This window comes from Apaloderma vittatum, unplaced genomic scaffold (assembly GCF_000703405.1).
Source record: "Apaloderma vittatum isolate BGI_N311 unplaced genomic scaffold, ASM70340v1 scaffold13345, whole genome shotgun sequence".
In the NCBI taxonomy this organism is placed as follows: domain Eukaryota; kingdom Metazoa; phylum Chordata; class Aves; order Trogoniformes; family Trogonidae; genus Apaloderma; species Apaloderma vittatum.
This window is the reverse complement of record NW_009715610.1, coordinates 5,372-31,811: the sequence shown is the minus strand read 5'-3', so window position 1 is coordinate 31,811 and position 26,440 is coordinate 5,372. Positions and strand designations below refer to the sequence as shown.

The 26,440-nt window shown below is 40.4% G+C and overlaps 1 protein-coding gene across 1 annotated transcript; it reads right to left on the bottom strand.

Annotated features, from left to right (window-relative positions):
* Positions 1-429: 429 nt before the first annotated feature.
* NKTR (natural killer cell triggering receptor) lies at positions 430-26,440 on the bottom strand. The gene is made up of 15 exons (XM_009869227.1): positions 26,362-26,440; positions 26,203-26,310; positions 25,160-25,204; positions 23,442-23,529; positions 15,219-15,248; positions 14,252-14,397; positions 12,652-12,874; positions 11,927-12,082; positions 10,703-10,790; positions 7,291-7,436; positions 3,502-6,444; positions 3,178-3,273; positions 2,822-2,881; positions 2,174-2,272; positions 430-508 (listed from the first exon to the last, which is right to left on the bottom strand). The coding sequence occupies exons 1-15, from the start codon at positions 26,438-26,440 to the stop codon at positions 430-432; spliced, it is 4,386 nt and encodes a 1,461-aa protein (XP_009867529.1).

Sequence of the window (26,440 nt, the reverse complement as noted above, 5' to 3'; positions counted from 1 at the left end):
TAAGAAGTTTTTTCTTCACAGTTTTAGAGTTGCTAGCGTATCCTTAAGAGTAACGGTGCTCAGAACCAGATGTGACAACGGTGCCGATGGCTGCACCCATGGAAGTGGCGGCACCAAGTTCACTTCAGCGTCGCTCATGGCTTGGAAAAATCCAATTTGAGGAAATAAAACTTTTTTTTTTTCCCTTTCTCTATTTTGTAAAAGCAGCATCTGATATTAAAAAAAAGAAATAATATAAAAAAAAATAAATCAGTTGAGTTGAGCTCAGGGCTTCTTTAGTTATAGAGTCAGTCAAGCAAGTTGCCGAAGTCTCAGTGAGCTCGGTAAACACCTTCCAGCTTCACTTGTGACGCTGTCAAAACAGTTTTGTTTTATAACATAATACTGAAAAAATTCTTGAAAGCAGTTTCCATCACCAGGGAAGTGGTTTCAGCTGTATCTGCTGCTTTCACTGGGACTCCGATTGTTCGAGTAGCTGCGGTCGCTTTCGCTGTCAGAGCCGTAAGATCTACAAAGAAAAGGTTAAAATGCCTCAGGATCGTACTTGGAGCTTCAAAGTCAAAGTTGTAAAAAAATAAAAATAAAAAAATAAAAATAAAAAAATGTCACGACAGATACACACGAGACAAGAAGAAAACATACACAAAGTTTTTTACAGGATATTTTGTATGAACTTCAGTTCATTACGGGGCACTCAAAATTCTGATAACCGTTAACCTGACATGATGAAAACCCCACGTCAATTCAAGTCACACTGTGATGGGCACTACAAAAATCTCTTGTTTTCTCTGATACAGCTAAGGAATCACCCAAACCAACTTTTTTTTGGTGAGTGCAATAGCTGACCGAGCAGCTTATTCTAACAAATACAGTTTTATACTGCAAGCATTTCTCAGCCAAGCCCACATTTCAAATCCTTGCTTTCTATTCTGCTGGTTTTTGTTTGAAGAAGGCTTTTAACAACAGGAGTTGCAAGTGTCTGCAGAGTGGAAGCTGTGGATGAAAATGTTTTGGCTTTTTGGCCTCAGCACCTGGCGAAACACCAAGATACGAGTCCAGACAAGCCACAGGACATATTCAAATTACACAAATATTCATATTATATACTCAAATTACAAACTTTTACTGGAGATTTTCTAGCCTTGTGCCTGTAAGGAAAAGCTTTCTAAATGAAAGTCTAATCCCATGTTGTTTCTCTGAAGCTTCCCCAAGATTTGAATGATGATTTGGGAAGTTCTCTTCAATACTCTCATTAATTTCCCCTCAAACACAAGATGAGAGTTATCTTACTGTCAGATCTAAATGGGGAAAATGAGTGAGAGTAAAGTCCATTATGAGTTAGTATAGTATAGAGTTGGGAAAAAAATAATGAGTATAGGATAGCAAAGGATGAGAATTTGCAGTAGTCACAGGGATCAGTGGGATTTACCGCTAATACGGGACATAATAAAAAAGCACAAAGCAAATCATCACTGATATTCACCATGTAAATACGTATAAATAGATACACACACCTATCCCTCCTCTGTTCCACTTGTGACCTCTGGGAAGTGTGCTCACACCTACAAAACTCCCCTGCACTGTGTAGAATAAAACCTATCTGAACTCATAGATAGGTTTTATTTTGGATTGGCAGGTAAAGGATCCCCTACACAGACGTTCTAAGAAGTGCAAAATTAATTCTGGGTGGCAGCGCAATTTGTAACTTCACTTCCAGATTGTTTTTTGCTTAATCCACTTTTGCAGATCAACCTCCCCCCAAAAAATTATCACCTAAAGGAATTCTTTGCCTACTAAGGAGCTTTTAATCCATAACAAGGCGCTTGATTGAAATCTTGAGAGGTAGCCCATTGTAGTTTTGAAGAAACGCTTAAAAATATTTAAAAAAACTCAAATGTGCTTATTTTGAATGCGTACACACAATGTCCTGGAGCCTCCTCAAATTCTTATCCTCATTTCTTCCCCATCCTCAAATTTTCCATGTTCAGAATTCTGATTTCCTCACTCACACACTTACTTTAAACACTTTTAATTCGCACTTTTGGTAATAAGGTTTTGTTTTTATGTTTGGGGGGAGGAAAATCACCTTCATGAATGTCCTAAGTACGTATTTGGCAAGTTTTTTGTTTTATTGCATAAACACAGTGGCAAAGTCAAGCTCACAAGCCCATACCTGGATCGCCTGTCGTAACTTCGAGATCTTCGATAGCTGTCGCTCCTTTTACTTCTGCTTCGGCTTCTGCTGTAGTAACTATCATACGTGTATGACCTACTTTAAAAAGAAAATAATCGTAAAATTTCTTGTCTAAAATGCTATTTGTTTTAAACAGATGTTTTAGAGACATCTATATACCGAGTCGCTACACAGAACTACTTTTGCAGGATGTGGCAAAGAGAGCAATTCTATGTTTTCTAGAAATTTAAATATGAAACCAAGCATCTTTAGAACCACAGTAAAAATATTAAATTGATTAATTCAGAAAATACTTAGCATTTCAAAACTTTGCATTTTCCCTACCAACCGTAGATATGGTAAGTCTGGCAAAACTCCTGAAAACATGTAACAAAGTGATTCCATTTATATCTCGATTTAAGTTCAACAAGAAAGGGAAAGTTGTTCACTATTATTTATATCATCACCTGTAACAAATGTCAGGATGATGTGGTTATTTTTCAGCTTCTGAAAGCACCTTACGTTGATTTTGCTTTGATTCAAGTTGCTATCACGCTGTTGTATTTTTAAGGGCGATAAAGGGGTATTCTCATTTTTTTTATAAGTACGTTTATCGCAAAGTTTTTTTACACAAACTAGAATCCATACCTGGATCGACTGTGATGACCGTAGGAACTGCTTCTGGATCTACTCCTAGTGTAGGTTCGACTGACAAAACCCAAAAAAGACATTTTAAGCTAACGGAAAACAGATGGGAAGAGAGCTGGGGCAGAAGAGGGGTGAGAGGAAACATGTTCTGGTCGCAATTCCTTACCTGCACTACGAAACGTTAAACGAAATCATTTCTCGCTAACGGGAAATTTGGAAATGTGACTCGTTCAACTCACACACTTCAACAGATGCTTCGGCCTGCAGCCCGCACACGTCCAACTCGCGCTGCTGCTGGGCCCGATTTACTGGTTTTGCAACGTCCCCCCCGCGAAACAATCTCAGAAAAATCTCACCTCCGACTCTTGTAACTGTGGTAGGAACTGCTTCGACTTCTTGACCGATCTCTACTGTACCAGCCTCTGCTTCGGCTTCTCGTGTAGCTTCTTGACCTGCGAGCAACGAACAGCTTTGAAAAGCACAAAATGTAACCGAGGAGAACAGCACAAAACAGGAAGCATTACAAAGCCTTATCTTTTCAGCTAAGTATTTATTCCACACTTGCAAAATGAAACAGTGCTGTTTAGAAGGAAAACGGGAGCTGAAGAAGCTAATCGTGCCTCAACAGTATCAGAACTTGGTTAATCTTGCGCCGTTCCCACATCAAACCGAATTCTTACCTGTATGAATACGTAGAACTTCGCGATCGACTTCTCGAGTGACTGTAGGATAAGGACCGTGTCCTGTGTCTGGATTTCGATTCGGATTTACTTCGTGACCTACTGAGACTCCTGGACGGGCTATTGTCATCCCGACCAGGAGATTCTTCCTCACTGGAACTTTCTTGGTTCCTCGGCCTTCGATTTAACCGCGCTGTTTTTCTAACCTCATCAAACAGAGAGCCAGGCCTTACTTTATTTTTCGCTTTGATTTCAATTCTTAAACCTGCTGGTTTGGGCTCTGGGGCCGAAGGTACATTCTTAACTTCCGCAGGAGCGCTAATTGCCGCCGGCTGTAAATTACCAACACCTTGCAAAGGCTTCCACTTATTATCTATTGTATTGCTTTGTGTATTTTCACCAGTTTCACTTTTCGAGCTACAGTCTTTAGCACTAGATACAGGGACAGAGTTATTTTCTTGCCTTCCCGTTTCTTTTTCCTCTTTACTATTACTGAAGTCTATAATATTGCCTCCTAGTTTGGCAGCATCTTGGTCGGGGGTCTCAGCCTGGAAATCTTTGTCTGTACTAGCACTTAAAGGCTGAGGTTTAGCAGCAAGAAGGACAGGAGACAAAACATCCACGTCGACCTTCCCTGGGGAGTTCCGATCCGGAGTACAGATCTCCATGTTGTCATCTGTCTGCACAACGTCTTCCAACCCATTCTGGTTACTTTCTTCAGCTTGTTTTATCTCATTTTTCCAAGCAGACACGTTTATTGCCGAGTTTAAAATACTGGTTGAAGCACCGGTTTCGAGGCTCTCTTTGTGAAGGTTACTGCGAGCTGGGGACGTATCATGTGTAGTATTTTTACTTAAGAGGTTTTCATCCGCACAAGACTTTTCGCCGTTTCCCATTTTATCTTTGACTATTTCTTCCTTTTCATAAACTTGGGTTTTCTCATTTACATCCCTGGTAAGTTGCTTTTCTTTTTTATCATCCTTGGTAACTGGCTTTTCATTTATCTCATCGTCATCTTCTTCACCGAACTCCAGGGGGGGCTGCCAGTGAAACATCTCCTTTCTTTTCTGAACTTTGTGTTTCTTCTCCTTTTTCCCTTTCGACTTTTCTTTCGCTTTTTTGGAATGTGATTTTTTAAGGGTTTTTTTCAATCCGTGCTTGCGGTTTTTTGACTTCACTCTAATGTTTGCTGAGCAAGAACAAGAACTCCAAGAATCCGAAGACGACAACTGCTTGCCCATCTTCCACGTGCGATCGGAATCCAGAAAACCTTCCGAAGAATTGGATTGGTTTTTGATCCTTTTGCTAACGCTGAGCTCCGTATCGGATCCCGATGTGGCCTCTCCTTCTTCTTTACTAGAGGAGGGTCTGGAATCTCCCCTCTTAGGCCTTGCCTCTCCTCTTTCGGAATTTGATTCCGAGTCCCATTTACTACTCGAATAGGATTTTCGTTTCGTTTTCGCACCACCTCTCGGCTGCTCGGAAGCTTTCTCCTTGGCTGCTTTCTTTTTAGCACGATCGGAATCCCGCTCACGCTTGGGCTTCTCCTCCCCTCTCTCGGAACTTAAGATGTTTTTATCCTGTTTCTGAGCGTCTCCCTCTAATTGGAAACGGCCTTCTTTTTCTTGGAAAACCTTCATCTTGGCAGAACGCTCGCTGTCAGTAGAGAAGTCGGAAGATGACGAACTGTTGCTCTCCTTCAGTCCTTGAGAAGACTCGTCGTAGTCTTTCGTACACTCGTAAGGGAGAGTACCTTCAGAGCTGGTTTCTTGCCTCAGTTTAAGAGGCCGAGCTTTCTGATCGCTCGACGTGGATTTTCTCTTGTTCCTGTGTCGGTCGTCATTGCTGAGGGAATAAGACGACGTCGACTCGCTATAACCTGACCTGTCACTGCGGTATTTGCTCAGCGACGGCGATCTGCCGGAAGAACGAGATTTTGTCCTGGAGCTAGACGGGCTTCTAGATCTTGTGTAAGACCTCGAGTACGACCGGCTTCGAGAGGACCTGCTTCTCGATCTCTGCCAACTGTCGGAGCTTCTGTCGCTGCGAGATTTGGAATAACGGCTGCGATCGCTGTCTGAACTCCTCTGCTGCTTGTGATACGAGGCGGAAGCGCTGGTCTCTTTCACGACTATTAAATTGTAATTAGTTTGTGCGGGTATTAAATGGGTGGCCTTAGCTTTCAACTCCTGAATTCGCTCATAAGACGGCTTCCATGGTTTCTGCCCAGGTTTCCACCTCGAAGGCGGCGGGCTGTCACTTAAGGGTATAACAGGGAGGTTTTCGGGGACAACTGGTGGCACGACGACTTTATCACTCGGGAGTACAACTGCTCTGACAGGCTCAGCAGTCTTGTTCAACTTATTTTCAGTTAATCGCGTTGAAATATCCGGTGGAGAACAGGAAACTGTCTTTTGATGCCTAGGGTTAGAACTTGACCTTGACCTACTTCGAGAACGCGATGATTTAGAGGCTGATCTCGATCTAGAACTTTTTCGGGAATAAGATCTTGATTTCGACCTAGATCTGGATCTGGACCTGTAGTATGATCGAGTCCCTCTGCTCGATAAAGTCGATGAGCTCTGGTCTTCCTTATCGGATTTAGACCAGTCTCTTCTGGATGAACGTCTAGAAGACAAGGAAGAAGAACGAGATTTCCTCTCACGATCACAAGACGACTTTGTCCTCCTGAGGAAGGAATGAGAAGATTCGACATCTGACGAGGCCGAAGTTTTCTTTTTTTTCATTTGCTTGTGCTTCTTGAAATGCTTCTGCTTTTTGGATTTCTTTTTATGTTTCACCTTCTTTTTCTCTTTTCTGTGTTTTTTGTGATGGCTCGAATATCTCACAGTACTTAGATCAGAATAACCATTATGTGACCAAGACCTTGACCTCCGGGATGCACTTCTGTCATCCCACCTGCTTGTACATGGGTCACTCAACCTAGAAAACAAACAAAGTTAAGTCAAAATTCTTGAAAAACTATGGATAAGCTAAGTATTGTCCCCCCTTTCAATGCAATTAAGTTTAGAAAAAAAATTAACATGCATCTCTTCCCTTTGCTACTGGACAATTGTGTTTTGACTGAGCTTGTTCCACTCATTTTAAGATACAGAATTACATCCCTGTCAAGAGCGCGACGTCTCTCTAAGAAATGAATCAGCCAGCATCAGCAAATTTTGCATATTGCAGAGCCCTCGTAAAGAGATTTAATGCTTTAACTGCCCTAATCCACAGGACTTTGCCCTCAAAAACTGGAGGATTCTTAAACCACATGTAAATAGAAATTTTAAAACATCATCTTACTCAGTATTTCTTTAGTTGGTATGCAGCAATGCACGCTGTGATAAATGTTGCGGACAGAACACACAACTAAACCAACACAGGGCTGGTGGATTTGATTTTCTTACTTGGTAGCCAAAGAAAGCATAAAACCAAAGTTTGAGGCTAAAGGAAATCCGACATGATTATTTCTACAGAAAACAACAGGAAACCAGACAGGTCAGTTAATTATTTCTTAACTAAGTATCAAAGATGGCACCATCAGAAACAACTCTTCTGACCTGGCGCTTTTCTGCGTGTCTTTATCTGTTGTCACATTAGCAAAGTAGAAAGGATTTCAGAAAGTTTTCTGCTTCTGATTTTTGGAATTTACATGGAATGTGTTAACCACAAAAATTTTTTATTTTTTTTTTTTAATTCAAGCATGAACAACATGGTACACTCACACAAGCTCTTAAAGCTCGAGTAAAACACCCAGACATGTTAAATTTGTAGTAAAGATCTTACTTATCGCCTTTACTCCACTTCTCTCCGCTGGGTGGTCTGTACGTTCGTAACCTCTGCATCTCCTCCTTCCAGTGAGGAGGGGTCTCGCTGCTCTCATCATCATCCGACTCGGAGCACGACCGTGATCGAGGCGGGGTGTGATATCGCTACGAAAGCAAAGACAGGCAGTCGTGTGATTTTCTTGGGGGGGGGAAAAAAAAGACCAGATAGTAGAGAAAATGTATTGTGTCCCTTACACAGATTTTACACTCATCAGCTTCCTAACACAAGCCAGGCATGTTATCCACACACATCCAAGAAGAAAACACAAATTCTAGGTTTCCTGCCAAACAAACCCAACTTTTGGTACGTGTATATCCCGCGCGTGAGACTGGATGACACACCCAACCGTACTCTGAGAACGTTTCACAAAGCCTGAATCAAGGAAAAGGTCGTGGATTCTCTTTATGTAACACTTTTTGGAATAACACAATCACTGCAAAAAAACAACTTTTTTTTCAGGATACTGAAGCACAGATGTTGCGCTTAGTGAGCAGACATTTAACTGCTTGTGTGAGTAAAGATGAGCCTTTATTTCAAAAGCTCCTGCCTTTCAGCTCTTTAGAAACAGGAATCCAGTTTGACACCTTCCATGCAAACAAAATAACCCCAAAATCCCTTAAGAGTGTAATGAAGCTTCAAACTTAAAAAAAAAAATGTGCTTAGGTACAATAAGAGATACTTGTGCAGCAGAGAAAAAAACTCCGATACTGCTAACTCATTATTTTCCATCACCCAGCTGGATACACACTTAGGTAAATTCCACAAGGAAATGAGATGCTCCTTGACTCAATAAAGAAAAACATCTGGATTTTCTCAATTATTCTGAGCCACTTAGAAAAGAAAGCAATCTGTGAAAAAAAAAAAAAAAGAAAAAATATTCCTTCCCCAGAATAAAACTAGAAAGATACAGGTATTAGCTTATCAAGTCAATTACAGGCAGAAGTCTTTGAGAAATCCTGCATGTGTAACAAAAAAAAAAAATACAGTGACTACTTTTAAAAACCTTTTCCAGATGTAGAATATCTAAGAAGTTGTGAAGGTCTCATGGGCCTTCCTAATTCTTTCGTACTCGGGAGTCTCTCAGAATCTAAGAGGACTCAAAACTACAAACAAGTACTGTGGAAAACATCAAACAAGCTCATCCTGGATAGAAAAACTGTTGCTGATCAGACCATTAAAAGTGGCAGAAAAAAAGCGTTTCTTCAACTGATTGCTGGCCCTAAATTATTTCCAATATTGCTGGTTTTCATTCTTAGTTTTGCCAACAGGGTGCCAAAATGACAAAACCCAAGACGTGGACACCCAAATCTTTGGCAAAAGCCAATTCCGCTCAGCTTCAAGCTATTTTTCTCCATGTCTTTACTTACAGAAATATTTCAAAATGTTCTATTTAAACGGTTTCCTTCACTGAGTGTCAGAGCATCAAACACAAATGAAAGCTGCTGGATGCAGCAAAGGCATCAAAGAGGCTCAAACCCTACAAATACCTTGGTCCACATGACAGCTGAAGCTGTTAATTTTATGGCTTAAAAGAACTGCATCCCGGGGATCAGGAGAAAAATACGTCTCGAATCCAGTGGCTATCACATCAGAGGAGTCTCAGTTAAGATGATTCTAACAAAAAGAGTCTTCAGAATGTTCAGGGTTGGAAGGGACCTCGAAAGATCATCTACTCCAAGCCCCCTGCCAAAGCTGTACAGATACTGACCTGTCTGTATAAGCTTTTTTTTGTGTTTTTTTTTTAATTATTACTATTATTCCACTTGCAAGAGGATCAAATTTGGGTTTGGTTTATGGTTACGCAACTGTCGCCTGCTAGAATGATCCCAAAAGCATCCTAAAGGAGACAACTTATGAAGAATTTTAGGAAGATTATTAAATTGGGAAATATTTATGAAATAATTAGGAAAAATTTAGGAAGAAATTCTTCAGTACGAGGGTGGCAGGACTCTGGAAGAGATTGCCCAGAGAGGTTGTGGCTGCCCCCTCCCTGGAGATGTTCAAGGCCAGGTTGGACGAGACCTTGAGCAACCCGACATAGTTAAGCGAGGTTGGATTAGGTGATCTTTAGGGTCCCTTCATCTAAGACATTCTATGAAAAATATGCGACAATTTGAAGCACCAGATTCAAATGCACAATTGCAAAAGACTTTCTGACTTGTAGTGACTGAAAAACAAGCGCAGTGTTTTGTGCACTGTACTGTGGGTTAGTAGAGAAAACTTTTTCTTGAGTGCAGGGGAGCTACGGCAAAAGTCTTTGTGATACCAAAGATCTGAAGTAGCAACAAAACTGGAATAAACAGCATCAGTCTTCTGAGAGCAAGGCAGGAAAAAATAATAAAAAAAAAGACCATTCGCACCTTAGTAAAAAAGAAGTAACTCCTTGCCCATGCAGTGTCATCTATGACATGGCACAGACTGGATCGCAGCCAGAAGAGCTGATGACATCTGACAAATTATATTTATGAGCTAAAAAACCCCCCAAAATGAAAGGTCGACTTAAAAATGTCCTAAAGCTGAACAAACAATGGGATTCTGCCAAAGCTGCCAACAAAACCAAAAAAAGGTGTTGGAGCGAGTGCAGAGGAGGGCAACAAAGCTGGTGAAGGGCCTGGAGAACAGACCTTATGAGGAGCGATTGAGGGAGCTGGGTCTGTTCAGTTTGACGAAGAGGAGGCTGAGGGGGGATCTCATCACGCTCTACAATTACTTGAAAGGACATTGTAGAGAGATTGGTGCTGGTCTCTTCTCACAGGTAATTAGGGACAGAGCCAGGGGGAATGGTTGAAAGTTGCAACAGGGCAAGTTTAGGCTGGACATTGGGAAGAAATTCTTCATGGTTGTGGTCAGACCCTGGAACAGACTGCCTGGGGAGGGGGTTGAGTCGCCATCCCTGGATGTGTTCAAGTGTCTCTTAGATGTGGTGTTGGGTGAGATGGTTTAGGGGTGAACTTGTAGTGTAGGGTCAATGGTTGGACTCAATCCCAAGGGTCTTTTCCAACCTGAATTGTTCTATGATTCTATGAAAACTGTTGTTTTCACAGCCACGTATGCGCGAGCAACTGAAGAATCAAACGCCAGAACTTGGGAGGAGAAGCGATGTAGATGTAACTCCTTGTACCCAAGGAGTAAGCATTTGTTTTCCCTTTAAGTAGAAGGACAGCAACAAGAATGAAGCTAAAAACAAGAGTTCATTATAAAACGAATGACTCCACAACAATATTTCAAGCTCCTAAGCTAGAATCTACAACACATCAACAATAGTTAAAGCGTCCAGAAAGCCTCCCGGGAAATTCAAAGCTCAAGGTCTGAGAAGATAGTCTGGGTGAGAGGAAAGAAAAGAAAGAAAAGTAAAATAATTGTCACATACTATCGTGCCCCTTCCTTTTATTTTCCGTCCAGATTTAGAGACTGATGGTTTCTGGTCAGTCAGAACCGGCGTGGTATCGAGAAGCTTCCTATATAAATTATAAAAAATAAAAAAAAAATAAAAATGAGCTTAGATGGAAAATTAAACTAAAGTAATTTTAATCATGCAAAAAAAGTCCATCTTATTCATTCATTTGAATATGGTAGAACTAAAAACCCAGTGAATTCTCCAAGAAATAAAGCAAGACAGGCACAGTTCTGCAACAAAAGGCAAATCAGCAAACCCTTGTCTTCAATCCAGAGCGAAGTCTGACCTGTCTGCGGGTAAATAAAATGCTAAAATGAACGTGCAGAGCACTGTTAAAAGTGGCACCTGGCTTTCCTAAAGAGGTTAACCCACAGCTGGGGCACAAATCATGACGCTATATGGACAGAAGAGCTTCAGGATCTCAGCAATTACACATCTGAGCGCACGGAATGGCTTTTAAAGGTTTTAAATCCTTGATTCTTTCCTAAGCAATGAGAGGTAATTCAGCAGCTCCTTTTTACAGTCTGGGTAATATCCTCCAAAGAAGCAGTTACTAGAGCTTTGGAACCATGAGTAAAATCGTGTTTCACACAAAGGCTTACAGGAGACTACGCCATTAACTGAAATTTAAAAAAACCCCCTGATTTCTAGAGATATCTGGCAACATAATGTATTAGCTCATCAGAATCCAAGAGCAAAGAAATCTGATTGAAATGCAATTTAGTAGAGGTGCAAAACACAAATTGAAAGCAACTTGTCAATTCACGACTTCCTTTGCATCGAGAGGAGTATTTTCCCCTCTTTTCCAAAGTTATAAATGGGTCCTAAAATTCTGGTTGACTGATTTTGAACCTGTTTCTCCTTCAGTCTAAGCAAGATGAAAAAAAATCACCTCTCCCAATCCCAAGTTTTCCTTGCAATCCAGTACTTGCTGCGGTTTGCACTTCTGAAATTATAAACTTGGGTTTTATTATCATCTGCAAATGAGTTTAAGGTTGGACCAATAAAGGTAACTCATTAGATCTCGCTGGAGAACCCTTGACACGGGTGGTAGGGAATGTTACAAAGCAAACGGTAAAAAGGACAATTCAATCACTCCTTCAGGAATTCTGACCCTAGGAACAGAATGTTAGCAGGCAAATTTTATGAATAGCTTCCACCGAGTCAACACGAAAAAGAAAGCTCAATGTTCCTTACGGTTCAGGTTCTACATTGACAACAGGCACATCTCTTCTTAGTAAAAATCTATTTTCAGGCACTGGGGGTATTTCTTCAGGACGTACCACGGGTTTGTCCCTCTTCATGCAAACATCGCTCGCTTTTTCTGTTAGATCGCTCTTGTCAGAAAGGCTGCTACGGGGGAAAAGGCGACAGATCAAAATTAACTGCTGACAGGGTTTTTTTATTTGTGATAAACACCACTTGTGAGAGCAAATTCCAAAATATGACGAATCAAACTTCAGGATGGCTTAACGAGCAGAACGTGTCTCATTAACAACCCACTCTATGCTAAAGCATATTATTACTGGAAAGAAGGTTCAGTTCCTGCTTGACAGCAAATCATTTTGCTTTTAACTTGCCATTTGTTATGAAATATTTTCAAAAAATATAGAAAGATCTATCATTTGCCCAACGCCTCACTTGAACACAGGTATATTGAGTCTCAAACACTTTAACATGCTGAGACCTGCTCCTTTCAAAGCTGCTCTAGCTACAAAAACCTTAAACTCTTTCACAAGAAAATCTACTCAACAAGCTCAGTTTTAGGGTTTTTCCTGTTTGGTGGTTTTTGTTTGTTTGTAAAAATCAAGCACGAAAACTGAAACTTAAGTAAAAGCATTTGCACAGTCATTGCTTGAGCACTTCATGAAAACGAGGAGAGTTTCTCAGGTTTCTCTGAAATTGTTAAAGAGACTAGTCACCGTCTTTGGTTTGAGGCTCGTTTGCACCTTGGATCCTCTTTCTTCCTCTCTTCCTTTCTTCGCTTTCTCGATTGTTTGGTTTTAGCTCTCCTCTTACGCTTCCTTCTCCTGCTTCGTTCATTTTCAGCTTCGCTTTCAGACGAACTTTCTGAAGAGCTTGACGCACTGGAGGAGGAGTCTGAAGCTTCTGAGTCTGAACACACTTTCTTCTTCTTCTCTAAAGCTTAAAACAGATATTTTAGATTGACAGTGGGCAGTGTGCACTCATACAACACAAAATACACAATTTTATATGCGCATAAATACACCCGTGGACTGCTTCAGAGGAGTTCTGTGAACTCTTCTCGCAGAGTTGCATTCAAGTGCAATAATAAAGTCATATAATTGCTTCCAGCCTAAAGCCATACTGACAAAAAGACAGATATTCTCCAAAAACAGATGTAAAAAAATTCCTTTAGCTGCTACGAAGTTAAGAACTTCTACACACAACTTCTACCATATAAGACATATCACTGCAAAGGCAACACTTGTTTAGATTAATAAACTTAAGGTGTAAGCTCACCATGTAACATTAATTTGTGCCAAACTAATATAAGAAAAGGCTGAGGAATAAATAAGATTTGAAGAAGGAGGGTTCCCCTACTTTTCTGCTTTGAAAAATGAATTTTATGTTACAACCCCTGAGTTCACACCTTTGGGGTAGAATGGAATACTCAGATAAGCAAAGACCATTTAGAGCAAAAAAAAAAAGAATTAAAAAAGAGAGTTTTTTCAGAAAGCAAAGCACAGAACAAAGCTTAAGAAGTAGTCAGTGGAAGTCTGAAACTTTGTCATTCTCTCCTTTCTGCATCCTGATACTTTTACATTGTTTATCCCCTTGACTCCCGAGAAAGGGCATAAATAACCACCTCATTCTTAGGGAAGGAAACTTTGTCATTCTCTCCTTTCTGCATCCTTATACTTTTACATTATTTATCCTCTTGACTCCCGAGAAAGCATAAATAACCACCTCATCCTTAGGGAATCAAAAGTGAAGTAGAAAGCAGAAACTTTTAACACTGATACTTCATAGCAATTGTCCAACCAAGTATTTTAGAAAGCAGAAACTTTTAACACTGATACTTTATAGCAACTGTCCAACCATGTATTCAAGATAATTTATTCCCCAGGAATTCTCATGAGAAGGAGAAATGATGCTGCCTACATGTACCACACGCATTAACGTCACATGATCTTAAAATAAACCTTTGGAAACGGCACAAAACTCAACTTCAAGACAAGCATATGCTTGTGTCTCCACCTCTCAAGCTCAGAAAAATGAGTTCTAATCACTTTTTGAGTGTGTCACATTAACCTCAACCATTAATTAAGGATAATGGCAAGCAGGCATACATTTTCCAAGGCACAAAGGTTTAGGTGAGAAAACCTTTTCCCTCGCTGCACCTTCCTCATCTACACCAAGATTTACATTTTAAAGGCTTGTAAGAATTAATTAGGATTCCGGAGATTCACCATAAGGGTTTGTAGACACCGGTGAGGTTTTTACACTCCCTGAAAACGATGCCAACATTCAATTAGCTTCAGGTACCCGTGTGCTCACCATCTTTTGCTGATTTCGTAACCAGCACCCCACAGTCGATCACTCGGACGTCTGCGTAGGGCCTACTGGCCGTATCAGTTTTCAGATTTTCTATTTGTTCTATTACTTCAAAACCAGAAATAACCAGGCCAAAGACAACGTGTACGCTGCAGAAACAAAACACCTGGTTAAGTACAAACTTATTTTGCTGTAAATTACCTTGCAATGAGTTTCAGATTTAACAAGTCATTTTGGAATAGAAACGTTGAGCTCTTAAAAATGCACTCAACTTAAAAATAACACTTTTATTACTTTTAATTTACAACAATGCTAAGACTTTCTGCAGTGTGCCCACTCCAGTTCAAACTGTGGGAAATCCTTGATGTCAATTCTACTCTCTCCTACACGGGCAGGGGTAACCAGATCATTATTTCTCATCTCTCCTTCTATTTTTGAAATTTCATGCAACACCAAGGTCAAAAGTCCATACATAAAGGCGATGAAGAAGTGCAGTTCTCCCCAAAAAAGCAGCATTTCTAGGTCTATCCAACCGTAGCACACAAATTCCCACCGGCACTGTGGGGATAATTATAACTAAGGAATCCCCACCTCTCTCTTTCCTTCTGCCGTTTGCCCCGTAAATTATATTTTCATATATATTTTGGGGATAAAAACATGGTACGAAAGAGAGGACTATCCAACTAGATCAAACTTGACATTTCAATTCCCTGATTTATGGGCTGAGGGCAGCCACAAGTTTTAAAGAAATTACATCAGTAGATAAGAGCTTCCAAGTTTTCAACCAGCTTTAGGAAATAAGTCAGAACCTGAAATTTTTTCTAGAACTGAAACTTTTTGGTTCCATCTCATTCTATTGTATAATTTTCCACGGAATTAAAAATTGGTTTCTCCATTGCTGTCTTAACAGGTGAAGAATTAAAACCTTCAAATTTTAGTCATCATTGGAGAAAATATAAAGGATTCTTACCCATCGAGATGAGGAGCAGGTTTTGTTGTTCTGTTCGACAAACAGCAAGATGGTAAGATAGTAAAAATAAAATAAAATAAAATAAATAAATCAGGGATTCAGATGAAGGTAAAGAGGAGAATAGCACAAATAAAAAAAAAAAGAGGTGAAGGTAAGACAAAAAAAATGAGAAAATCCAGTTACTTACATGGAATTTGAAAACTTTACAGCTTATTCACACAGGCTTTTTTAAGCTTTTACATGAAATTTGTTTGAAATTTTGCTAACTGCGTGTACTTAAAAGCTGTAACAAATATTGCTTTATGCATGCAATAAACAACTCCCCAAGCAGCGTCTTTAAATATACATTCAAATACAACCCACTAACATTTCTAATCACAGAGAAGACACAATTTGGCAACGAACAGCAGGTAAACTAACGGAACCTAAGTGCTCCTGAAAGGGTGAGGTTCTTCCATTACGAGGTCACGTTAAAGTCAGTTTATTTAATAAATAAAAAAATAAAAAAGTTACCAGATGAGGTAGATTCCTTGCTTCCTCCCCCCACCCTCCTCACTTTTTTTTTCCTCTCCGTTTACTTTATGACTCCGAAGACAAACCAAGATTTCGAGCTTTAACCGTCAAGCGGAAGCTTCGGCTCGCAAGCTCCCAAAGCCAACGGCAGCACGATGCAAGCGGACGTGATGCACGACCCCGCGGCTTTCCTGGCCGGGAGAAACGCACGTTTCCTCCCTAATTTTTTTTTTCCCCCCACCTCGTATTTAGCTGGTTTCTAGCCTGAAGGAGAAACGCAACCGCGTGGCAGGCGGCAACGCCGGCCTCAAAAGGCGTTTATTTTTTTGGAGTAGTGACAGATTTCCCAGGGTGGCTGCAGATCAGAATATTCGAGGCTGTGTGTCGGTAATTATATGTTAAGTTTCACCTTTTGGATGATAATGCTACGACCTGGGATCTCTCTCTATCCTTTTCCAAAAAGGAAATTATTTGTTGCACGGGGAACCTCACTATGCAGACAAATTCAGTAAAGTCAGAATGTGCATTAATCTTATAGATTGGGGAAGGAGGGAAAAAAAAGTCAAGCTAATTTGCATTTGAAGTTATTTTAATAATTTGGAAATATTCTTCCTCTAGCCTGCACAGGCACTATATTGCCTTTCATTCTTCCAATGAACTCCTCTCAAAATAAATTATCACAGATGCTTTTTCTAAATTTGTAATAGCACAGAACCAGTCCAATGAAGTCAGTTTTTCTCTGCTATAATAAAACATTACTTTTTAAAGCGCAGCAGTTTTGAACTATTAGGGCACCGCAGTGCTGGAACGCGTGCCAAAAGATGGAGCTGCGAATCGAGAGCGTTTAAACTCTTAATTTTTATTTTTTTAAGCTCCAAATGCCAACCAGCCCTTCCACTTCTCTAAAACTAAATGACACAGAAAATGTCTCTGTTTTAACACCAAAGGGAAAGCAGTGCTATCGAGATGACATTTAATTTCTCAATAGCAGGGGGTGTTCTTTTGGTTTTTCCCTGCCAACACGGCACGTTGCTACAAACCTAAAAATTCTTAGAGCTTCCCAAGCTCCTGAAGCAAAAGTTAACTGTGCTCATCTGCTGTTAAGTTTAAACGGGCTTAACTATAAAACTGATTTAAGGTAGCGAAAAAAAATAAACAACTAAAAAAACCCAGAAGTGGGATACTTGAATGAAACCACTAATGCACAAGACTTAGTGCTTAGAATTTGCTAGAAAGGCTCAAACCCAGATGGTGTGAACGCTGGAGCAACGTGCCAGGCAGCAGCGGCTCGTGGAAAATAATTCAGCACATTATCCAAGCACGGATTTTATTTTATTTTTTCAGATTAGTCCTCAAGAAAGCGAGGAAAGGGCCACTCGGCACGTCTAAACCCACACCGAGGTTTCGTTGGTTACACCGACAAGGTGATGGATCAAGCGGACGGGGTTTCTCTCATTTCTCTTGTTCACAAGAAAGGAACGAAGGGAAAAGCGCTATTTCTAAGGGAAGTTTTCATGACAAGGAGTTTGGTGGCTGAACGGGCTTCACGGGAAGCAGAAAGTCAACTCCTCATTGGGCTTTTGGAAGTCGTGATGGTTTTTCTGCAAAAGTGCCCGTTAAAAAAAGAAAAAACCCGTTCAAAAAGTTTTCTGTGTCACTGTTCTGCCTTTCAATCCTTCCACATTTGCTTTAGCTTCAAAATTTAACCAGGAGAGAACCTACTTACTGCCTCTGCACCACAGAAACCCAGAGTCCTGATGAGTTCCTCCCTCCAAAATAGCATTTTGTTAAAACACTTTATATAGAACTTTTACGCGTTTTAAACATTCAAAATCTCCCTTATAATATAGACTATTATCCAAGTTATTTACAGGACAAAGAACTTTCTTGGCTCAAGGTTAAAATAAATTGTTTTAAGATACTGCTGAGGAGAAAAAGCATCTTTTTGGTAAAAGCACATTATCACCCGCCCACCCCCAAGAACCTCAGGCCTAACAAAGGTTTCAATGCACATAACAATATGATCAGAAAAAAACAAGAAAGATATAAACAGTGAGAAGAAAAAAGGAAAGGACACAGCCTTAGAGGAATAAGACATTACCTTTGGAGCGCACGATGTAACACTGTTTCTGTAAATTTTACACAAAAACGGCAGAAATAAATTGTAATACATTTTCAGACAAAACTGAGTCTACGTTTTTATTAAATACAAGTTTTAAAATTAATATTAAATCAAGTTCGTATGCAGAACGAGGATGCCTAAAAGAGGGCTCTAAATTTTCTTTAGAATACAAGGCACTTTGAAAAACTACAGCGAGTTCTCCTTCAAATCAACAAGAAGCCTACACTTACTCGCTTACACTACTACAAGGTTACAAAAGAGAATCCGCCCGCTCCCCTTGAAGTATCAAATCCAGCCCAAGCGTTAGGACATGGGCACAACTCGAAGCAGGTGAATAAGTCACTTCAACGGGTTTATCCACCTGCTTGCAGCTACAGAGGCGTCCCAATGCTCTACCAGCCCCAGTCCTAAGCACGTATTTCTCAGGGGGGCACCCCATCGCCTCAAAATTTCAATTTACCCATGAAATACTCTAACTTCATGTTTCCTTATTAGCTGACACCTTCCTTTATTAGGAAGCTCTTCTAAAACGAAGGAAAACTGTGCTTTCTCTAAAATACACGCCTTGGTATTGGATTGCTCGTGCTCAGAAGTGGAGAAAAACGAAGGTGCAAAACGGACAAACCATGTCTCGCGTTCGCGCCGGTATAATTCTGAACAGCAGCAATAATTTGACAAATGTTTTCTCAGTTGAGCTTGCCCACATTTTCCCCCTCCCCCCAAACAAACTCGTAGCTCTTCATTATGTTTCTGCGCATTCGAGTGTTGAAACGATCCCTTTGGTTACTTACTACGCCCAAAAGCCTCCTGCGAATGCTTTTGCGCGGGTCGTCCCGTTAAATTAACTTTTGATCCAGCCAATGGGACATGCTCAGTGTGTCAATACCACTTTTGCCCAAAGAAAATGCAACGCCAGCCCCTTTCAAATTAAATTTGTAGACTTTTATATCACTGTCGGCTGTTTAATTGCTACGGTCAAAGGTATTTCATTCGCAGTAAAAAAATAAACTGTCGCTTAGAAAAATACCTGGTTTGGGACACCAAAAAGCCTTAAAATGAGCCACTTTGAATAAGCTGGTAACATTCGGAAATCATTTGTCCTCACCGTTTATATTACGCCTCCCTCAGCAGATCAAAGAGGTTAGCTTGAATTCAGTAACTAGACATGGCACCACACATTAAAAACCTTTTAAAAACAAAACAAGCGAGGTAGTTTTGAGCAAGCAGAGCTTGAGAGAAACGTTAAACCAACAATACCCTCAACACAGGGAAAAAAAAAGGTAAATCTAGCAGTAATAGCAAAATAGCTTTGAGCTGTAAACAGCTTTGGAACACAGAGACAAGAACTCCAAGCATTTGAACCGATGAGGAACTCAGCTTAGGACTCCTCTTTATGCTGTAAAATAAGGAAGGTATTCCTCAAGACTAAACAACAAGGCAATAAATTCATGATTACACAAATGACAGACTTCTTTTTTTGCCTCCTATTGTTTTCTTTGTGCTTCACTCTGCGCAGGGAGGGCCCTTCTATTTTTCTAGCAAGCGCAGCTCGACATGTTTTGCGTGACGACAGAAACAAAGCGAAGCCCACACAAGCGTCTGTAGGTTCAGGAGCCTCATTAATTTTTATTTTTTATTTTTACTACTTTATCGACTTGTTTTCGCAAGAGCGGCTCTTATTTCGTCTGGCAACTTTCCCCTAGCGTCTGTAGGTTCAGGAGCCTCATTAATTTATTTTTTTTTTCACTACTTTATAGACTTGTTTTCGCAAGAGCTGCCCTTATTTCGTCTGGCAACTTTCCTCACTAGCAGGACCTGTGCACGATGTGAGATGCTCTGAAGCAAACAAGATACCGTCACCAGCTTGGCTTGAGCTCCAGAGGAACATCACCCAACAGGCAGGACGGCCACCGAGCTGGAACGTCCAAGAAGAGGCCAAGTATTCACCCCCCAACTCTAAATGAGGGACCTAAAGGCATCAGGTCTGTCCGTGCAACGCTCTAGATGTGCTCCCCCAGTAACTAATGGTAATAAGGGTCTTTCTTTCAAAACAGGTATTGGGGGAGGTAAATAGGAAGATGATTGTAGAGCGGTTGCTCCTGTCAACTTCTACCCCATCCTAGGGATTATCCGAGTGTCACCACACAAACAGGACAAATGAAGGGAGATTAACCCACTCAGGTGGTGTTTACAACTGATGGTTCTAGAAGTTATTAACTGAAAAGGATCCAATGAAACAGCGGCGCTATCCAGAAACACAAAGAGCCAATCCCTAACCTGGCGCCTTACGACTATCTTCAACACAAGTGTGCAGTAAAATGCTACATCAGCTTCTCTCTGGGTAAAGAAAGTGGAGATTCCAACGTTTCACAAATCCAAAGACTGCAAAGGGATGGTCTCAATATCAACAAGATGCATGTCTTCAGACTAGGAAATGTTTCTCCCACACCTGTGTGAACAGTCTGAGCCTGTTTAAAATCCAGAAGCATGAAAAACATAAGCCTTCCTTAGCTAAACGTTCAGCTTTCAACCCAGCTGTTGCTCCTATTCAAGTACGAAAAAAAGCGGGGAAAATCAGCAAACAAGTATTAAAGGACAGCACCTCTGCACACATACATCTGTACCTCCATATCCACATCTATAGCTCCACACACTTCTAACTCTTCATTCTACTTTGCCTTCAACTTATGTCCATTCTTTTCACACTGGCCTCTCCCTGGAGCTTCCCGAGAGCACTTCACAGAATCACAGAATCATCCAGGTTGGAAAAGACCCTTGGGATCATCGTGTCCAACCATTAACCCTACACTGCAAGTTCACCCCTAAACCATATCACCCAACACCACATCCAAGCGATGCTTAAACACATCCAGGGATGGCGACTCAACCACCTCCCTGAGCAGCCTGTTCCAACATCCCATGAAGAACTGTTCCCATTTCCATGAAGAACTTCTTCCTCGTGTCTAGTCTAAACCTAGACACTAAGCCTGGCTTGTCCACGCCCAGTTCTCTATCGCTGCTTACAAAGGCTTCAAGCTCACCCACGCCAGAGAAACTCCTGAGGAATCAACGAAAGTTAACCACACCTCAGGATCTGGCAGATTCTTCCTTACATCCAGATTCATCTGGAGCTTCTATTTCAAGTAAAAATGGCCACTGTAGCTCAGCTTTTAACAATTTTCAGGCACTGCCCAATCCCTTTCTGTAGCGACTGGTTATTCCAAGTGACGTTTTTCTGTCACGAGCAGGGAGAGCACTTCTGAGGAATAAGCAGAACTGTTAGAGTCAGGATTCTTGCTATTATTTTAGCCCTACTTTGACAAATACTTATAAAAAAGAAGATAACTTATTTGCACTCCTTATCTGTCACGTTAGATGTGTACCAGAGAGAAACGGAGTTCTCATCCCTGAAGTTATCTGTGGAACAAAAATAGAAACGGAAGTCTAAAGCAGTTCCGTTGGAGATGAACTGTCTCCCTTGCTATAAATCTAAATCAATGAAATTAAACACGTTCACACCATTAAAAAGATCTACGGGCTGCCACTGCAGAGCGCCTTCCACACGGTCTTCAGGTTATATGTCTGAAGAACACTTTCCCTATTAATAAACTACGGAATAACCGAGCTTTCTTTTGACACACATTTTAAACTCGGCTTCAAGTCTACCCCTAAAGGAAGCAAACACCTTCTGAAAGCAAAGCTGTGCGGATGCGGAGCGCGTTCTCTGAAGTAACCAGGCAAATGTCACCACCCAAGTCCACCTGCTTTACAGTGTTGCAGATTTCAGCATCCATCCTGACCCACTTGCAACTCGAGTTAATCAACCACGAACCTGACTTTGGAGCTGACTGCAATTGTCCCCACACACCTTTACGAGCAGCCCCAGCAGCTTCTGCAGATTCTGTTCGTTTTACGTTAGAATTTAGCATCTGACACAACCTTTGGGTGTTTCAGCGTGCGGGGAGAAACAAGGTGTTTGGTCAATCTAATTCGACAAGTGATCTCTTGACTAAGCGTAAGGAAAAAGAAGACGACTTCCGAATCAAATGCAGGAAGGGAAAAAGAAACTTTAGAGCCCTCAAATGACAGCTTCTGGACTGATGTGACATCATTAAGTTTCCACGTGTAGTGTTCAGATAAGCTTAAAAATGGAAAATTACGACAAAGAGAACCAAAAAGATAAGTCACCAAGTAGTAAAGAGGGAACCAATGTCTTTTAGGGACCTTCCTAAGCCACAGGGGTTTTTTAGATATAGACATTTTCCATATTAATATGTACACATACATGTGCACATGTGTAAGGAAGCACAAGATCTAAAATTCGGTTTGAAGGAAACCAAAACCAAGCTTCTGACATGATTTTATCTCCACAGAAAGTCAAAAGAGGTGAAAGGCTTCCTGCCAGGTTCCTATTAATTTTCCATTTTTAGGGCATTCTTTAGGAAGAGACCTACGAATGTCTCTTATCTGAACTTCATGGTATCAGAGCGAAGATTTTTTTCAGGCAAAGAAAATAAGAATCTTGAGGACAGTTTACTCCTTTCCTGAAGCCAGTGAAGCGCCATTCATTCTTATCCCCCAAGAAAGATGGCAAAGAAGAAAGAGCTTTTCTCGTTAAGTAACTACACTAAAATTCCCTTTTGGAAACACCGGTGTGATTTCACAAAGTTCTGCTCAGCACAAGCCCAAAGTTATGATCTAGATTTTTCCGAATACAAACTGCTTGATAGGTGACAATTTTTTAGAAGGGACTTAACAGGAGGAACAATCACATGAAAACTAGCAAGTTTAAAAATACTAATACTGAACCTAGAATATAATTACTTTAACCATAAGACCCTGACCTATCAGACCTAATATTTATTGATGGTGGTCATGTGTTTTTTACAATTTAAGACAATATGGCTACATATTAGAATTAAATTATAATTTTTTAAGGCAATGAAGAAAAAAAGAAGTTTGACTATCAACACATAATTTCAAATAGTGTTGGTAGCAAAGTAGTTGGCATATGCACAAGTAAAGAGAATTATGCAGCAATACAGAAGAAAAGCATGGCAGGAAACAAACACTCCAAAATAAAGAAATATTGAAAAAAAAATGCATCTCCAAAACAACACACAAATACAAAATAATACAAATCCCAGCCCATCCTTTCCCAAGGGAAAAAAAAAGACCAACCCCACTCCCCATACTAAAAGGTAAAATATCACATTTTAAAAAGCACATGCAAAACCATACAGGGCACCTCTCCAGCTCCCTCCCTTCCACACGCAACGCTTGGCGTCACACTTTGCGGATGGTCTGGTTAAGATTAGGTCGGTGCACACACAAAACCAACAAAATTGTTGTGTGGCCGCTCAGAAGCCGAATTTTTCGGGTAAAAAGCAACGAACGAGGCCCATCCCTGTATCAGCAGCTTCTAAAGCCAAACGTTTCCTACCACAGCTGCCCCTGCAGGTCCCCGCTCTCCCCTCCTTAACAGCAGGCGGATAACCCGGTTAGAAATCCCCCAGCAACACCATCTTTCTCATGAACAGCGCTTCTCTGCTCAAGAAAAGCTCAACTGGCGCGTGACATCTACTCACATGAAAAATTGGGAACCATTGGTATGTTTCCCTCGGTTTGCCATTGACAAAAGGAACGCTCTGTCATGTTTGAGAATAAAGTTTTCATCTGTTTGAAGAAAAAATACGTCCGTCAGATTTTTTTTTTTTTCCCTGGCGAGGAACGTTAAGTCTAAGTTTCTTAGTAAGTTATGGATGCTCTAAGAAGAGATTCTGCCGCTGCTGGAGAAACATGAACAGGTTGGAAAAAAAACCAAAAAACCAAAAATCAAGTTGAAATAAGCCTCTCAAAAGTTACCATAGAAGCAGTTAGGAGATAGAAAGTATTCTTAAAGAAAAAAAGTTTCAAATATAGTGCGAACATTTCTAACAAAAAAAAATTAAAGTCAGTATTAGTGCCTTCAATAACCACTATCCATTCCAAATGGGAAATCTCAGAATGTACAAGGGGGGACAAAACCCAGACCCTAGACACCTGAATGAGAGACAAACCATGTTCTTCCCAAGTATAAAATCAATTAGAGACAACTCAACACGCATTTTTATATGGCGCTGAATTCAAGAGGAGTTCGGGTTGTACGGCATAATACCAACCCAGACCTTCTGGAGTTCATTTTCAAAGCTAAAACCAGTCCTGTGAGTGTACAGAGGTGTTATCTTTAAGGCTGTGTGTTTAGCCCTCAGCGCCTTTAGAAACAAGCCCGAGGAACTTCCTTGCAAATGGATCCAAGTCAAGAGTTTCCTTGCACTAAAGGTTGTAATTCTGCAACACCAACCCCGGCTCTGTTTAAGACAAGCTGAACAGCATGCACTTAACCACGCCGAGCTACTTGCAAAATATACAGAACCAGGGGCTTTTACATAAAAATAAAATAATAATAATAATAAAAAAATTAGTGCCTTTATTAACACTCGAAAACCAGTGCAACTACCTGTTTGTTGTGGGGTGTTTCTTCCAAGAAGGAACGATATGTTTTTAAATGAATACTTTATAAACTCACCATTTTCCTTCCAACAACAGTTTGTGGGGTTTTTTTAAAGGAGGTAAATGCACGTTTATTTACAAACTCATCGCAAGTAAAAATAACTTGTGCAGCATATAAGCAAACTTGTAAGAAACCAGTACTAAGCGTACAAACCTTGACTAGGGAAAGGGAGGAAAGGGGCATTAACAAGAGAAGAAATAATGGTTTAGAGCTGGAAATTACACCAGTATTGTTTCTCAGAATGAGTCACTAACCCTCAGAAAGGTCAGACACAGAACTCTTCATTTCTCCGAGCAACACAGAAATCCATCTACAAACGGACCTATCAGTTCTCTATATATTTACTAGGGAGGGTACAAGGGAACAGAGTTTGAATTTGTGTTACTGAGCTTTTGTCTCTTACCTTTTCATTTTGCAAAAGACCACATTCTCTATAAACAAAAGAATATGTTGACAGTTTTAGGCAGGAAGATAGGAGTTTATTCATGAATAAAGTTGCCTAACCTCCATGCTGAAAGTCACGTTTAACCAATAATGTTAGCCTTAATTAATTGTCAGTTAAAGTTAAATATTATTAAAAAAAAATTAAATAATTATCTGAAAGTCATGCATATAAAAAGAATTCTCATGCAACATTAGTTTCATGCAAAAGGTGATCTATAAGTAGACCTGTTTTCATTAAGTAGCTTGGGAATCAAGACTTGTTTATCTCAGAACTGAATAAAGAATCGGCAAAGCCGTATCTCCTCTTACCTTTAAAATAGCCACCGTAAATAGATTCGCCTCCTTTTCCATTACCTACGTGTTAAAAAGACTGAATTAAACCTTTTGTCTCCTTTATGAAAAAAATGCTGTATTAACATTCCACCACTTCATAACAAACCAGGATACTCAGGCCAGTCACTCGTATCTGAGCACAAGCTCCTTATTTAAAAAAAAGCCAGAGCCGTGCAGTATCCTGACCCCCAAAACACCGAGGCCGAAGATGGCCTTAGTGCCTCCGAACACTGCAAAGGCTGAGGTAGGGCTCCAAAGGCTAATCCTCACTGGTATTTGCTAAAGCAGCAGCAGAGAGGAAAAAAAACAGCAAAAAAAGACATGAGTAGGTACAACCAACAATCTTTCCTGGCTCAAAGCAGTGGAGAGGCCACGAGAACAGATGAGAAAAAGCAGCAAGAGGTTTTAAAGGCATCCTTGCTTCTGCTTGACTCTCGAAACGAGATATTCCTTCACCTCTCCCATTTAATCGGGTACAGGGTTTCAGGACATGGCGCAGAAGACAAATCATTTTGGTAAAAACATTATTTCAGGGAAGGACAACAGGTTAAAACATGATGTTGTACACAATGCACGGGAGGAAACAAAGAAACTCCTGGAAAATCTTCTTTAGACACTTCGCTATTAAGCACTTCTAGATCGTTTACTACTTTATTATTTTTTTTAAATTTACTCAGTTACATCCCTGTATTGATTAAATGTCACTAGAGTTGCCTCTACTGCAAACACAAAAGTGAAAAGCACTAAGACTACAGTATGATTTTGAATTTTTTTAACAAGATAGGTGTTTTCAGCTCCAGCAAGTTTTTTTTCCTTCCTTCATTTAACACATTCTTCGAAAAAAACCCCGCTAATTTGCTTGAAACATTTCAGAATTTCAAAAACGAAGAAACAGGTGATCTGTGGTATCCTTCACCGCAAATGAAGTGCTTTTATGGCACTGCAATACTGCGTCACCACACAAGTCGTAACATCCCTGCTCCATTTAAAGCATTTCAGTTTTGAAAGTGTTGTTTTACCTTCGCTGAAGTCCCCACCCTGAATCATGAAGTTTTTGACCACGCGATGGAACGTAGTGCCTTTGTAGCACAGCTTCTTGCCAGTTGTTTTGCCAATTCCTTTTTCACCTGCAAAAAGAATCCGTGGATTGTCAACAAACAAAATTCCAAGGATTTTACCTCCTTGGTGCACCAGATTCTCAAGCTTCCATTTCTGGGAAGCCCGACAGGAGAAGACAATGATGTATACAAGAACCAT

What these genes read in the sequence shown, in the direction of transcription:
- NKTR (XM_009869227.1), bottom strand. Translation starts at nt 26,440, where the DNA reads ATGGTTCTTGTATACATCATTGTCTTCTCCTGTCGGGCTTCCCAGAAA. An exon ending in TTACGGTGGCTATTTTAAAG is followed by an intron (nt 23,530 to 25,159) that starts GTAAGAGGAGAT and finishes TTCTTCAAACAG; the next exon opens with ATGAAAACTTTATTCTCAAA. An exon ending in AAGTGGAGTAAAGGCGATAA is followed by an intron (nt 6,445 to 7,290) that starts GTAAGATCTTTA and finishes TTTGTTTTCTAG; the next exon opens with GTTGAGTGACCCATGTACAA.